The sequence below is a fragment of the Mandrillus leucophaeus genome, unplaced genomic scaffold (assembly GCF_000951045.1).
Source record: "Mandrillus leucophaeus isolate KB7577 unplaced genomic scaffold, Mleu.le_1.0 Scaffold798, whole genome shotgun sequence".
Lineage (NCBI taxonomy): Eukaryota > Metazoa > Chordata > Mammalia > Primates > Cercopithecidae > Mandrillus > Mandrillus leucophaeus.
In genome coordinates this window covers 2,542,227-2,557,244 of record NW_012108674.1, presented here as the reverse complement: position 1 = coordinate 2,557,244, position 15,018 = coordinate 2,542,227, and the positions used below count along the sequence as shown (strand labels likewise).

Sequence of the window (15,018 nt, the reverse complement as noted above, 5' to 3'; positions counted from 1 at the left end):
TGAGCCACCACACCCGGCCCATGGTGTCAGAATTCTTATGCTAGTTCCTGCTCATCTGGGGAGGAGTGGATGGGTCTTTTGGCTTTGCCTCTATTGCCTTATGGTGTTTTGGCTTTGCTTCTATTTCTTTATGCACTTCTGTGGGCTGGTTTTATATTGAGCTGTGCAGTTTGACCTACAAGTTGGTCAATAGTGCTTTCAGGTGAGAGCCAGTTGCAACATAAGCAGGTAGGTATGTACCTGATCTTTGTTTATTGAGTTGCTCTCTGTTGTTTCAAGTGAAGGACTGGACATTGGAGTACCTGGTGCCGTAAGCTAAGCTTTCTGTTCTGTGGGGTTGGAGAGACACAGCTGCATCAAGCTGGAGCCCCTTGCTTTCCCACAGATACACAAATGGCAAGCACAGGCACCTGCCCTGATGAGGGTTAGTGGGAGGAGTTCCTTATGAAGTGCACTAAAGACTTGCAGGGAGTTGAGATGGCTGCACCAGCTTCTTGTCCTACATAGGCAGGAACTTGATCTGTTTTCCTATTACACAACTGTTCCAGGGTTCATGACTCCTAGTTTAGATTCATATTCTAGTCTATCTCTGGACTACAATGAGGTTGAGAGCCACAATAAATACCTATTTTGTGACTATCTGTGGGAGTGGCTTCAGGGCATAATTTAATCTCTGAACCTGTTCAGACAGTTTTATGGCTCACCTATTTGCCAGTGTAACAGTACGGCTGCTGCTTGTAAATAGTGGGTGGGTGGGGGGCAGTTTTCACCTTTGGGCCCACATGAGCGAGTTTTTGTTCTGATGGTAGTGGCTGGATAGGTCAAACTGACTTCAGGCCCCGGGGAAGTGGTCCAGTGCCTGTAGAGTTGGAACAGGGTAGATAGGGTATAGGTAGGTAATTCCCAGGCTCCTAGATGGCTTGCAGAACAGTGGGTATGAGTCCTGAAAGGGCTGTGCCAAAATCAGGCAAACACAAAGTTCAAATGCTGGTTGTGGTGAAGAGTGGCAGGTTGGTCCCTGGATCACTGGCCAAACTCTTAGGTGGTGGCAGGTAGAATGCTTAGATGATGGAAACCAAGGGCAGGCAGAACACTTAGGTGGAGGGGAACCAAAAGGAATATCACAAACCTGTGGGAGTTGGGTTTTCAGAATGGCTCGGGACTGCAGATGAAATGTTTAAGTAGGGTAAGGTTGGCTGTGCAGTGGGCCTTTCACTGAGAAGGAGAAGATCCCTCAGCTGGGGCAGTGGAGACTGGCAGCTGTGGGGCACATGGCACACTTGTACTTCACTCTTACCCAAGCAGTGCTGGACTTCACTGTCAGAACAATGCAAAGGTGCTAAGTCTTGTTTGTTACCTTTTGGAGTTTTGTCAGAGAAATGCAGACCTGTGATGGACAACAGGTGTTTAGGTGGATCCAGGGCTGCTGCACTGGGAACCCAAGTTGACAAGCCCTGCCTTGCAAGGAGCAGTGTGGGTAGCGGTCACACGGTCTTCAGTCTGGGTGCTTCCTGGAGAAATGCAGAGCTGTGACCACCCACAGTATTCAGGCAAAGTTGGGGCTGCCACATTAGGAGCCCAAGTCAGCAAGCCCTGCCTGGTGAGGAGCAGTGGGGATAGGTGGTCACATGGTCTGTAGCCTGGGTACTTCCTGGAGAAGCTCAGAGCCATGACCACCCAGGTTCAGGTAGGGGTGGGACCACTCTGCTGGAACCCCATGCTGGCAAGCATTGCCTACTGAGGAGCAGTGGGGCATTCTGGCTGCTTCTTTGCACCATGGCTGTAGCCTCTGTTGGGGCTACAGCAGATGGCACTGCACTACTCAGGGATTCAAGGCCTGTAGGGCTCCAGGTGGGCTTGAATGGTTCTTCTGCAAAGACTCTAAGTGGCTCTCTGTCTCAATCTGGAGGCTCCTGGGGGTCAGGAATATCTCTTATGTCTGGGATTGCAAAGGTCTATCACAGAAGTGTAGATCCCCTCAGGACTCTCACTCACTCACCTTTCCCTGCATTAGGGAGCTTCCCCCAACTCTACATCAGTTCTGGGTGGGCAGCTGCCTGGCTTCAATCCTCTTAGTTCTTTGTTGGTCCTGTTGCTTCCTTGGTGAATCTTCATCGCATCTCCTTGACAATCCACTTGAGGAACTAGTATTTACTCACCAGTTTGTTTCATCTCCATAAGAGCAGCGTATACTAGCTGCTTCTGCCATCTTAAACTCCTTTATACATGACTTTCGCCATCTTAAACTCCTTTATACATGACTTTCTAAAAGAGGATAGCAACAGCAAGGTTAAGTGAAATGAATAATTATGAAGCCTTAATTGTTAATTTTATTCTCTATCTGAATTAAGCTTTTTTCACAAAACATTGTCAGATTGACTGGATTTTTAACTCTTACTTGTTTATGTCCCTCAATTAAAGGTACAAAGAAGTAATAAAATGGCCAAAAGCAAGTTATAAGAAAAAAAGGCATGTATGTTTCATAAAGTAAATAATAATTTCTAAGGTGGCTGACTAGATGCAACCAGGAGGAATATCTGCTACCAAGGGACTGGGATATTGGGAAGACTGGTGCACTCTGAGCATGTCATCAGAGGGAAGGCATTGAGAGTGGATGTAGGCAGAACACACATGCTGGGATGGGGGGAGAGGAATATGGGAACTCTGCATGGGGCTGTCATGCATGGGGACTTGTTTCTGGCCCCAGTGACTCCTGGGGAAGAGGTGAGGTGAGCAGGCAAGGGGCAACCCATTCTCATCAGGGACCTCTGGAATCCTGGCAACAAAGGACCAGTGACCCCTATGGACACTTGAGCTAGCAGGGAGAGCTGGTTGGAGATATGTTGGGGCAGAACTCTAGCCTGTGCAGAGGCCAGAGGGATTAGTGCGGGAATGTCTGTGATGGAGCACAACAGGAATGCCCATATCTGAAGGCTTGCCATGCTGCCCTAGGAGACTTTCATTTTAGGGGAACTGTCAGACCTGAACAGAGCAGGATATCCTTGCCTGGGAGATGGACCAGTCTTACCTGAGTGCCCCCTGTCTACCAGCCTCTCCTTTGGTCCAGCCTGTCCATGGTTGCTTGCGGTATGTCATTGGATGACCAAATGGACTGCCTCCTGGGGGCCTACATTAAAGCTCTTGCAGTGACAAACAGTACCTGGCCATCAAGAGTTCCAGCAGAATGGCCCCTGTCTGATGAAGTGCTTTCGCTGGCACCACACATCAGAGTGTTGTGGCCTGTGGCCCAAGAACACTTTGGCCCACCAGCACAGCAGGTTTCTAACCTCAAGGGGCCAGGGAGCAAAGCTGGGGCAGGATACTAGCTCTCCAGAGTTGGAGCACCCTGCCCAGGAGTGCTGGGCCGAGCTGTATAGCTTTCTAATTTCTTTCAGAAACAAAGTCAATAAACTGAACCCACCTTATACCACAATTAACCCCCTGACAAAATCAAATAAGAGAAAAAAAAATCCAAAGAAAGCAACTTTAAAGATTGAAGAAACATCAGGTCACAAAGATGATAAGGAGTAAGTGCAAGAACTCTGGGAACTCAAAAAGATAGACTGCTTATCTCCAAAAAACTATACTAGTTCTTCAGCAATGGTTCTCAATTAGGATGAAATGGTTCCCGGGTCACTTGCCAAACTCGATGAGCCGGTCAAATCTGCATATGTCAATAATAACCTAATTCTAAATATAGAATTTAGAATACAGATGAGAAAGAATTCATTGAAACTCAATCCAAGGATTCTAAGAAATGCAATAAAATTATACAGGTGGTAAAAGACAAAATGGCCATTTTAAAAAAGAAGCAGCACTGATACAGCTGAAAAACTCACTTCAAGAATTTCAGAATACAGTTGCAAGTATTAATGCAGAATAGACCAAGCTGAGGAAAGACTCTTCACAGCTCAAAGACTGATTCTCCAAAATCAACCAGTCAGACAAATGTAAAGAAAAAACAATAGATAGGAATGAACAAAACCTTCTAGAAATATGGGATTATGTAAAGACACCAAATCTATGACTCATTGACATCCCTGAAAAAGGGAGAGAAAGCAAGCAGCATGGAAAACATTTCCGAATATTGTTTATGAAAAATTACCCAACCTCGCTAGAGAGGCCAACATTCAAATTCAGGAAATGTGAAGAACTACAAAATACTATACAAGAAGACAATCTCCAAGACACATAGTCATCAGATTCTCCAAGGTTGACATGAAAGAAAAACATTAATGGCAGCTAGAGAGAAGAGGCAATCATCTACAAAGGAAACCTCACCAATTTACCAGCAGACCTTCCAGCAAGAGCCCTACGACCCAGAAGAGATTGGCGGCCTATATTCAGCATTCTTAAAAGAATTTCCAAACGAGAATTAATATCCAGCCAAACTAAACTTTGTAAGTGAAGGAGAAATAAGATCCTTTTCAGATAAGCAAATGTTAAGGGAATTCACTACCAACAAATCTGCTTTATAAGAGGTCCTGAAGAGAGTGCTAAATATGGAAAGGAAAGATTTTTATTGGCCACTAAACCAACGACATTATAAAGTAATCACATAAAGAAGTCTGCATATAACCAGCTAAAAACACAATGACTGGATTAAATCTGCATGTATCAATAATAACCTTGAATGTAAATGGGCTAAATGCCTCAATTAAAAGGGACAGAGTGGCAAGTCGAATAAAGAATACCCAACTGCATGCTGTCTTCAAGAGACCAATCTCACATACAGTGATACCCATAGGCTCAAAGTAAAGGGATGGAGAAAAATCTACTTAGCAAATGGGAAAAAAGCAGAAGTTGCTATTCTACTTGAAGATAAAACAGGCAGAGACAGAGCACAATGGCAGAATAGAAGCCTCACTGATTGTCCCCCCACAAGGACACCAAGTTAACAACTGTCTACACGGAAGAAAAACCTTCATAAAAAACAAAAATCAGGCAAGTACTTATAGTGCCTGGTTTTTAGCTTAATATCACTGAAAGAGGCACTGAAGAGATAGGAAAAGCAGTCCGAAATCACCACCACCACCCCTCCCCAACCCCCAGCAGTGGCAGTGTAGTGCAGAGAGCATTTCTGGGTGCTGGGGAAAGGAGAACACAATATTGTGAGGTAGTTAATCAGTGCTGTCCTGTTAGAGCAGAAAGAAAACTGAACCAAACTCAGCTGATACCGGCCCACAGAGGGAGCATTTAAACCAGCCCTAGACAGAGGGGAATTGTGGATGCCAGTGGTCAGAACTTGAGAACCTGCAAACCTTGCCACAGAGGGCTACACATTCTGTGTCTCCAAGAAAATCTGAAAGTCTGGGCCATAAGGACTGCGACTCTTAAGCAAGACCTATTACTGAACTAGGTCCAGAGACAAGGGACTGGAGTGTGCAAGCAACATATTGACACATCAGTAGGGGCAGCCAAGGGAGTACTGGCATCACCTCTTTCATAACCCCAGGCTGCACAGCTCGCAACTCCAAAAGAGACTCCTTCCTTCTGCTAGAGGAAAGGAGAGGGAAGAGTGGGGAGGACTTTGACTTGCATCTTGGATACCAGCTCAGCCCCAGCAGGATAGGGCATCAGACAGAGATGTGAGGCCCTTATTCCAGGCCCTAGCTTCCAGATGACATTTCTAGACACACCATGGGCAAAAATGGAACATACTGCCTTGAAGGAAAGGGCCCAGTCCTGGCAGCATTATCACCTGCTAACTGAAGAGCCCTTGAGCCCTGAATAACTAGCAGCAATACCCAAGTACTACAGTGAGGGCCCTGGGTGATACTCTGAGACTTGCTGGCTTCAGGTTGCAGCATGGCCACAGGCGGGAAGAGCACCAGGTGGGCTCTTGGGGTCCCTGATTCCAGGACTTGACTCTTGGGCAGCATTTCTCAACCTGCCCTGGGCCAGAGAGGAGCCCACTTCCCTGAAGGTTGTGTCCCAGGTCAGGCAGCATTCAGTAAGAGCTGATTTAAGAGCCTGTGGCCCTTAAGGAAAGATTGGCTGATAGTCTGGCAATATTACTCATGGCATGGTGTGGCAGTGGCTACAGGGTGAGATGACTCTACCTTTGGAAAGGGGAGGGAAGAATGGGAAGGACTGCATCTTGTGGTTTGAGTGCCAGCACTAAGGTTTTTTTGTGTAGTCTCTGGCTCCCAGGCAGCACACCTGGACCTACCAGGGACCTGGGGAACCTCGCCACCCTGAAGGGAAGGACATAGGCCTGGCTGACTTTGCCACTTGCTGATTGTAGAGCCCCAGGACCTTGAGCAAACATATACAGTAGTCAGGGAGTGATTGCTGCAGGCCTTCAGTGAGACCCAGCACTGTTCTGGCTTCAGGTCTTACCCAATGCAGTCATAATGGTGATAGCCACAGGAGTGCTTATGTCACTCCACCTACATCTTTAGGTATCAGAACAGAAAGAGAGATTCTGTATGTTTGGGAGAAAGTAAGAGAGGAGAACAAAAGTATCTGCCTGATAATTCAGAGAATTGCCTCCACGAGTCTGCAAGAACCATAGTGTTACTCAAGTTATTTCAAGTATCTGGAAAGCCTTCCCAAGTAGGACAGCTACAAATAAGCACAGACAGTGGATATTATAATAAATACCTAACTCTTTAATGCCCAGACACGAAAGAACATCAACTGGCATCAACACATCCATGAAAAGACTTCAGCAATTAACTAAATAAGGCACCAGGGACCAGTCTTGGAGAAACAGAGATATGTGACCTTTCAGATGAGATTTAAAAATAGCTGCGTTGAAGAAACTCAGATCAATTCAGAATAACACAAGAAGGAATCAGAATTATATCAGATAAATTTAACAAAGAAATAGAAATAAAGCAGAAATTCTGGAGCTGAAAATGCAATGGGCACACTGCAGAATGCATCAGAGTCCTTAAATAGCAGAATGTATCAAGCAGAAAAAGGAATTAGTGAGCTTGAAGATAGGCTATTGAAAACACACAAAGGAATCAAAAGAAAAAAGAATAAAAAACAATGAAACATGCCTACAGGATCTGGAAAATAGCCTCAAAATGGCAAATCTGAGTTATTGGCTTTAAAAAGGAGGTAGAGAAAGAGATGGGGTAGAAAGATTATTGAAAGGGATAATAGACAATTTCCTAAACCTAAAGAAAAATATCAGTATCCAAGTACAAGGAGGTTATAGAACACTAAGCAGATTTAACCTGAAAATTACTTAAGATGTTTAATAATCAGACTCCCAAAGGTCAAGGATAAAGAAAGGATCCTGAAAGTAGCAATATAAAAGAAACAAACAACATACAATAATGCTCCAATACATCTGGCAGCAGGCTTTTCAGTGGAGACCTTATTGGCCAGAAGAGAATGGAATGATATATTTAAAGTGCTGAAGAAACAAAAACATTTACCCTAAAGTAGTATATCTGGCAAAAATATCCTTCAAACATGAAGGAGAGATTAAAAAAAAACCCCACACAAAAGCTGAGGGATTTCATCAATTCCAGACCTATCCTACAAGAAATGCTAAAGAAAGGACTTCAATCAAAAAGAAAAAACATTAATGAGCAATAAATAATCACTTACATTTACAAAACTCACAGGTAATAGTAAGTACACAGAAAAAACAGAATATTAAAACACGGCAACTGTTGTATAAACTACTCTTATCCTAAGTAGAAAGACTAAATAAAGGAGGAACCATTAAAAAATTATAATTTCAACAACTTTTTAAGACATAATACAGTAAGATATAAATAGAAACAACAAAAAGTTAAAAAGTGGGGGGACAAATTTAAAACATTGAGTTTTTATTAGTTTATTTATGGAAATAGTGTTATGTTGTTACCAGGTTAAAATATGGGTCTTAAAATAGTATTTGCAAGCCTCATGGTAACCTCAAACCAAAAAACACACAGTAGATACACAAAAAATACAAAGCAAGAAACTAAAGCATGTCACCAGAGAAAAATCGCTTTCACTACAGGAAGACAGGAACAAAGAAAGAAGGAAGAGAAGATCACAGAACAACAAGAAAATAAATAACAAAATCACAGAAGTAAGCCTTTATCAATAATAATATTGAGTGTAAGTGGACTAAACTCTAATTAAAAGACTGGCTGAATGGATGAAAATATAAGACTCATTGTTCTATTGCTGACAAAAAACACACTTCACCTATAAAGATACACATAGACTGAAAATAAAGGTATGAAGAAAGATACTCTATGCCAATGGAAACCAAAAAGGAGGAGTTGCTATACTTATATCAGACAAAATAGACTTAAATACAGAAACTGTAAGAAGAAACAAAGAAGGTTATTATATAATAATAAAGGGGTCAATTCAGCAAGAGGATATAACAATGGAAAAATATATGTGCAAATCAATAACGAGAAGAAATTTGGAAAGCAAACACGTGGAAATTAAACAATATGCTCCTAATGACCAGTGGATCAATGAAGAAATTAAGAAGGAATTTGAAAAATCTCTTTAAACAAATGATTATGGAAACACAACATGCCAAAATCTATGGAATAGAGTGAAAGCAGTACTAAAAGGCATATTTATAGCTGTAAGTGCCTACATCAATAAAGAACAACTTAAAAGAAACAGTCTCACCATGTGTCTTAAATAATTAGAAAAGCAAGAGCAAACCAAACCCAAAATTAGTAGAAGAAAAGAAATAATAAAGATCAGAGCAGAAGTAAATGAGATTGAAATGAAAACAACTGATAAGAAAGATCAATAAAACAAGTTTGTTTTCTGAAAAGTTATAAAAAATTGACAAATCATTAGCCAGACTAAGTAAAAAAGGCAAGATACAAATGAAATCAGAAATGAAAAAGGAGACATTGCAACTGATACTGCAGAAAGTCAAGGGATTATTAGTCGCTACCATGAGCAACTGTATGCCAATAAATCAGAAAATCTAGAAGAAATTGACAGAGTTCTAAATATTGCCACCTCCCAAGATTGAACCAGGAACAAATTCAAATTCTGAACAAACAAAGTAATGAGATCAAAGCCATATTAAAAAGTATCCCAGTAAGGAAAAGCCCAGGACTTGCTGGCTTCACTGCTGAGTTCTACCAAACATTCCAAGAAGAACTAATACGAATTCTACTCAAACTATTTCAAAGAAAAAGAGGAGGAGGGAATACTCCCAAACTCATTCTACAAGACAGTATTATTTGGATACCAAAACTAGACAAAGGCACATCAAGAAAAGAAAAGAAAACCACAGACCAGTATCAGTGATGGATATTGATGCGAAAATCCTCAACAAGATACCGCAAACCAAATTCAACAATACATTAGAAGGATCATTCATCAATACCAAGTGGCAGCTATTCCTGAAGTGGAAGGATGGTTCAACATATGCAAATCAATTAGTGTGATACATCATATGTGGTGTGGTGAAAAGGGAACACTTTTACACTGCTGGTGGTAATGTAAACTAATAAAACAACTATGGAAAACAGTGTGGGATTCCTTAAAGAACTAAAAGTAGAACTACTGTTTGATCCAGCAATACCACTAATGGGTATCTACTTAGAGGAAAAGAAGACATTATATGAAAAAGTCACTTGCACACGCATATTTATAGCAGCACAATTTGCAGTTGCAAATATATGAAACCAGCCTAAATGCCTACCAACCAACAAGTGGATAAAGAAAATGTGGTGTGTGTGTATATATATATATATATGAATACTACTCAACCATTAAAAGGAATGAAATAATGGCATTCACAGCAACCTGGATGGAGCTGGGGACAATTATTCTAAGTGGAGTAACTCAAGAATGGAAAGCCAGGCATCATATGGTCTCACTTATATGCGAGAGCTATGCTATGAGAATGCAGAGGCATGCTTATAATGGACTTTGGGGACTCAGGGGAAAGGATGGGAGGGGGATCGGAATGGGAGGGACATGAGGGATAAAAGCCTACAAATTGGGTACAGTGTGCATTGCTCAGGTGATGAGTGCATCAAAATCTCAGAAATCACCACTGAAGAACTTTTCCGTGCAATCAGACACTACCTGTTCCCCAAAAACTATTGAAATCAAAATAAATTTTTAAAACAACAACAATCCAACCCAATAATTTCATCATCTTCTCCCTCCACTGCCTGTGACTCAGACTTACTTTCTCAATAAATTGTACTAGTGTTTATAAAAAGAAATAATCTGTTCACAAAACCTCCTTAACGTGCAATTTGACTATATAAGAAACCTGCACATGTACCCTTGAAGATAAAATGAAAGTTAAAAATATTAAATAAGTGTGTAACTAGTTTTAAAAACTAAAATTTAAAATCATAAGGAAACCAAAGAAATTTAATTTCCAGGTGGTTGGAGGGAGTGGAGAGGGTGGCATTGCTCCTTACTGAAACATATTCCAGTTCAAATTTAGCTATCAGGCATAGTGATGTACATTAATTTATATAAATGTGATTTTAGAATTTAAAAAATGGCAAATTTTTATTTGGTTAATAAATTGTAAGGCAAATTTAAAAAATAATAATTTCTTTGGCAGCTGACATATATTAAAATTTAAAAATATAAAATTAATCTGATATGATTTTATTTTGGTAGATATATCCTGATTGTTTGGCACAAGCCATATATGCAACATTCCATGAAGCATTTCCAGAATCTAGTTACCTCTTTAATGATGAATTTAAAGAAGATCTAGGGAATACCATTTTTCTTTGGTGTTCAGGTATGAATATATCATTTAAATATTGATCATTGTTTTGGTTTTTAAAATTTTGGGGTTGCAGTATTTTATTTATTCCATCCAAAAATATTGGTAGTTCTTTTTCTCACAAAGCGTGCCATAGCAATACCCATGTGTTAAAATAAATATTCTTTACTTGCTTCTGAAAATTTCATTTTACCATAATTAATTACTTATTAAATTTAGAAGCCAATATCTTATAAGCAATGGAATTATTATGGAAATATTATGGAAAATTGTAATGGAAATGTCACAGAAATAAAGTCATACCATGTATGTACTATATTTGGACCATACATGTTTTAAACTGCTTTTAGAATACTACTTATATTTAATTAGCAAATAATATTATTTAGGAAAAAATCTAGAAATTATTTAATTTCTCAGAGAACATTAATCAAGGAAAACCTGTTTTTTAATCACTGTGTAGGTGAAAATGGTAGGATTGAAAAGCTAAAGGAAAGTAAAACTCAATCCTAGAACATTTATCAAGAGATTTAAGTACTAGGGTTTAAAACTAAGGTTGAGAAATATAGTTTCATGTTCCTGGAATGACCTCCTGGCGTTTTTTATTAAGGTTATTATTACTAACCACCAGAAACTATTAACTGTTTTCACATAGTTCTTGTAAATATTTCTATCTAAATGTTACCTAATTTTTAAAACTGCTTAATGTCAGTTTTTACTAACCAAATCACTTTTATAAGAAAGTATTTTATACCTTATGGAGGGAGGCTTTGAGAGGTAAAGACTTGAAAATAACCCTGAGAAACCACCTATGAATACACACAGGTAAGAATCTCCTGCTAGTTATATAAAAAATCAAATTAATTCAAACAGAAGAAACAAAAACAAAATGACCACAGCATTCATACAAAGATACTATAAGAAAAGAACATGATGAAGGGTAGAATAATGTTCTACAGACCTATTATGAACTGAATTGTATCTTCCCCAAAATTCATATGTTGAAGTAAATTCCTAATCTCTACTACACTTCACAATGTGACTGTATTTGGAGGTGTGATCTTTAAAGAAGTAATTAAGGTTAAATGGCATTACGTGGGTGGGCTCTAATCCAATATGATTGGTGTCCTTATAAGAAGTGGGAGAGATAAATGATATGAGCAACATGGTGGATTAGGTTATATCAGCTTTTATCTCTCTCACGCACACACACAAAATAGTTAGACTGCTACCCATGAACAAAAATAGTCCTAGAAGGGCTTAAACATCATGTTTAAAACCTACAGCAGTACAGTACAGCAAAACCCAATAATTGCACAGAAAGGATTTCTGGGGAGATTGACATATGTGAGACATCTGGATACAGCTAGGAACAAAGAAAGGTGGAGAATATCAGAATCAATCATGAGGCAGGTACCATTCTGGTCTCCAGTGGCCTGCTCTGCAAAGGATCCTAGCAGCCTTTTCTACTAAGGACTTCAACAGTTCCTGAGGCAGCCACACACTCCCTGCAGCTTTCACATCAGATGTCCCCTTAGTGTTCATCCTTTTTGTCTTGAGGACACTGCTGGCTCTTGCCACTGAGATGGTTAACCAACAGCCATTGCTGTTTTGACCTCCTGGAGAGAGAGAGAGAGAGACACTGCTGTGCTCCAACCTCAATAAGAAGCCACTGTTGTGCTACCCAGGGCTAGTCGCATCCAAAACCATGCATGCCACAGACTCCAGAGCCACAGACACCCTTTGCATACCCACATTCTAGGCCTCAGCTTTGTTGCAGGAGCATGCATGTCCATGTTTCATATTCCAAAGTCATTTCCACAACAAGCTAGCCTGCACCTGGGACCATGGAACCACTTTTACTCCACACATGTCTGCACTTTAAACTCTAGCTCTACAACTGCTCTATAAACACCTCATATGGACACCAGAGCCACTGCTGCAGCAGCTGCATCTGCATTGTGGACTCGAGAGCAACAGTAAACGTGCACGTGCCCATGCTCTGGACCCCAGATCCCAGGGCAAACACCTGCACCCATGACACTGGACCCACTGCAACACCACCTCGGATTCCTGAGCTCTGCATGAAATTTATTCTCCAGACCTCATTTTCTCGTTTCTCCAAAAGTTCACATGCCTCACACACCATTATTAATGCTGCTACAAAGGAACCTGCACCACAGGCACCAATGTCCCTACTGCCCCAGACCCTGGAGCCACTGACTCTTCATGTGTATTCATACTCCAAATCCTGGCACCATGGCCACTTTGTGGGCACTGGACATCAGACACTGATGCCACCACCACCACCACGAGGATGCCCACAAACTGAACCTGGCATTTTTAGGAATATCTGTGGGCATGAATTCCACTATGGGAGAAAAAGAGATTAGTAATATCCCAGCAGCCTTTCTAACTGAAGACCCTAACAACCCTCACAGCCATCGCAAACACCGCTAGCCTTGGCGACTGAGGATGCTGCAATTTTCACTGATGCTGACTTCATCTGACAGAGCTGCATGCGGAGTGTAAGCTGTTGCATGCTCACCAAGCCAGAAACATGACACCTCACCTAGCCAATGCCTTCACATCCACCCACAGTTGAAGCTCTTTCCCCACCAAAACCAACATGTAAATTCTGGAAGAGGTGACTGCACCATCAAATGTGCAGACATTAATGCAAAGCAAAAAGAAACAAGGAAAACAAAGAAACATGATACCACCAACAGAATGCAATAATTTTCTAGTAACCCAAAATAAATGAATACTCAATAATTTCCTGATAAAGAATTCAAAATAATTGCTTTAAGGAAACTAAGTGAACTAAAAGAGAACACAGATAGACAACTAAACAATAGAAAAAGATACTTGAACAAAATGAGATCAATAAAGAAATAGGAATTAAAAACACCAGAACTCTAGAGCTTAAGAATACAGTGAATGAAATAAAAAATGCAATAGACAGTGTCAACAGCAGACTTGATCAAGCAGAAGAAAGAATCTGTGAACTCTAAGACAGGTCAATTGAAAGTATCCAGTTAGAGGAGCAAAGGAAAAAAGAATGAAGAAAGGCTACAGGGTTTATAGGAAACCCTTGAAAGAGTTAAATTTTACATTGCAACATTTTTAGATGTAGAGAGAGAAAGGGGCAGGACCTGAAGCCTTGACCCACTGGAGCATTTGCACCCCCTGGTACCCAAAGTGAAACAGCACCCCACCCCTTGGGGACCCAAAGTCTCAGCCTACCAGAGCATCCTCCTTCTCCAGTGCCAAAGCTGAGGCAATGCTCCACCTTCCAGGGACCCTAAGCTTAGGTCCCCCAGAGCAGTTGTGCCTTCTGGGGCCAAACTGATGAAGTGCTCCATGTTCCACGGAATCAGAAGCTTGGCTGAGCTGTTCTTGTCATCTTCATGTTAAGTAGGCTGAGGAAAAGGAGGAAAAAGAGGGATTGGTCTTGGCAGTGGTAGAGGCAGATGAAAATCCATATGTAAGTGAACCCAAGTACTTCAATTTATATTCTTCAGGTGTCAACTGCATAATCAGACTGTCTCCTAACTTGCAAAGTTTTTGTTGAAAAATCCACTGAAAGCCACCACTTTCCCTTGTATGTGAGGAACTTTCTTTCCCTTATTGCTTTCAAAATTTTTTGTCCATGATTTTTTTATTAACAGTACAATTTTATTGACTAGTACCTTCATGTTGTACATTAGATCTTTAGACTAGTTCATCCTACATATGTGCTCCTTCATAACCTCTAACCTATATCTTTCCACTCATGCTCTACCCCACCCACCTTGCCTGGTCCCAGTAACCAATGTTTTATTCTTTATTTCTGTGTCTTTGATTTTTCTTATTTTCCAAATATCAGTGAGATCATGAAATATTTTTATTTCTGTGTCTGGCATATTTCACTGGATTATTCCTTCCAGGTTCTACATTGTGGGGCAAATGACAGGATCTCCTTTTTTAAAATGCAGAATAATATTCTGTTTTACATATACACCAAAATATTTTTATCCATTCATTAATCAGTAAGCACTTAGGCTGTTTCTATGCCTTGGCTATTGTGAAGAATGCTGCAATGAACATGGGACTGCAGATACCCTTATGATGTGGTGATTTCATTTCCTTTGGGTAATATACCCAAAAGTGAGATTGCTGGGTCACATGGTAGTTCTGTTTTAAATTTCTTTAGGAACTCTCATACTGTTTTCCTCAATAGCTACATCAGTCTACATTCTTACCAATAGTGTACAAGGGTTCCCATTTATGCACACGCTTACCAAATTTGTTTGTCTCTTGACTTTTTTTTTTTTTTTTTT

The 15,018-nt window shown here is 40.6% G+C and overlaps 1 protein-coding gene across 2 annotated transcripts in view; it reads left to right on the top strand.

Annotated features, from left to right (window-relative positions):
* Window positions 1–15,018, top strand: part of FAM227B (family with sequence similarity 227, member B) — a 279,211-nt gene that overhangs the window by 48,533 nt on the left and 215,660 nt on the right. For both annotated transcript variants that reach the window (XM_011967306.1, XM_011967307.1), the window contains one exon: window positions 10,585–10,711. In XM_011967306.1, the coding sequence (XP_011822696.1) occupies window positions 10,585–10,711 (127 nt within the window). The remainder of the gene's footprint in view (window positions 1–10,584; window positions 10,712–15,018) is intronic.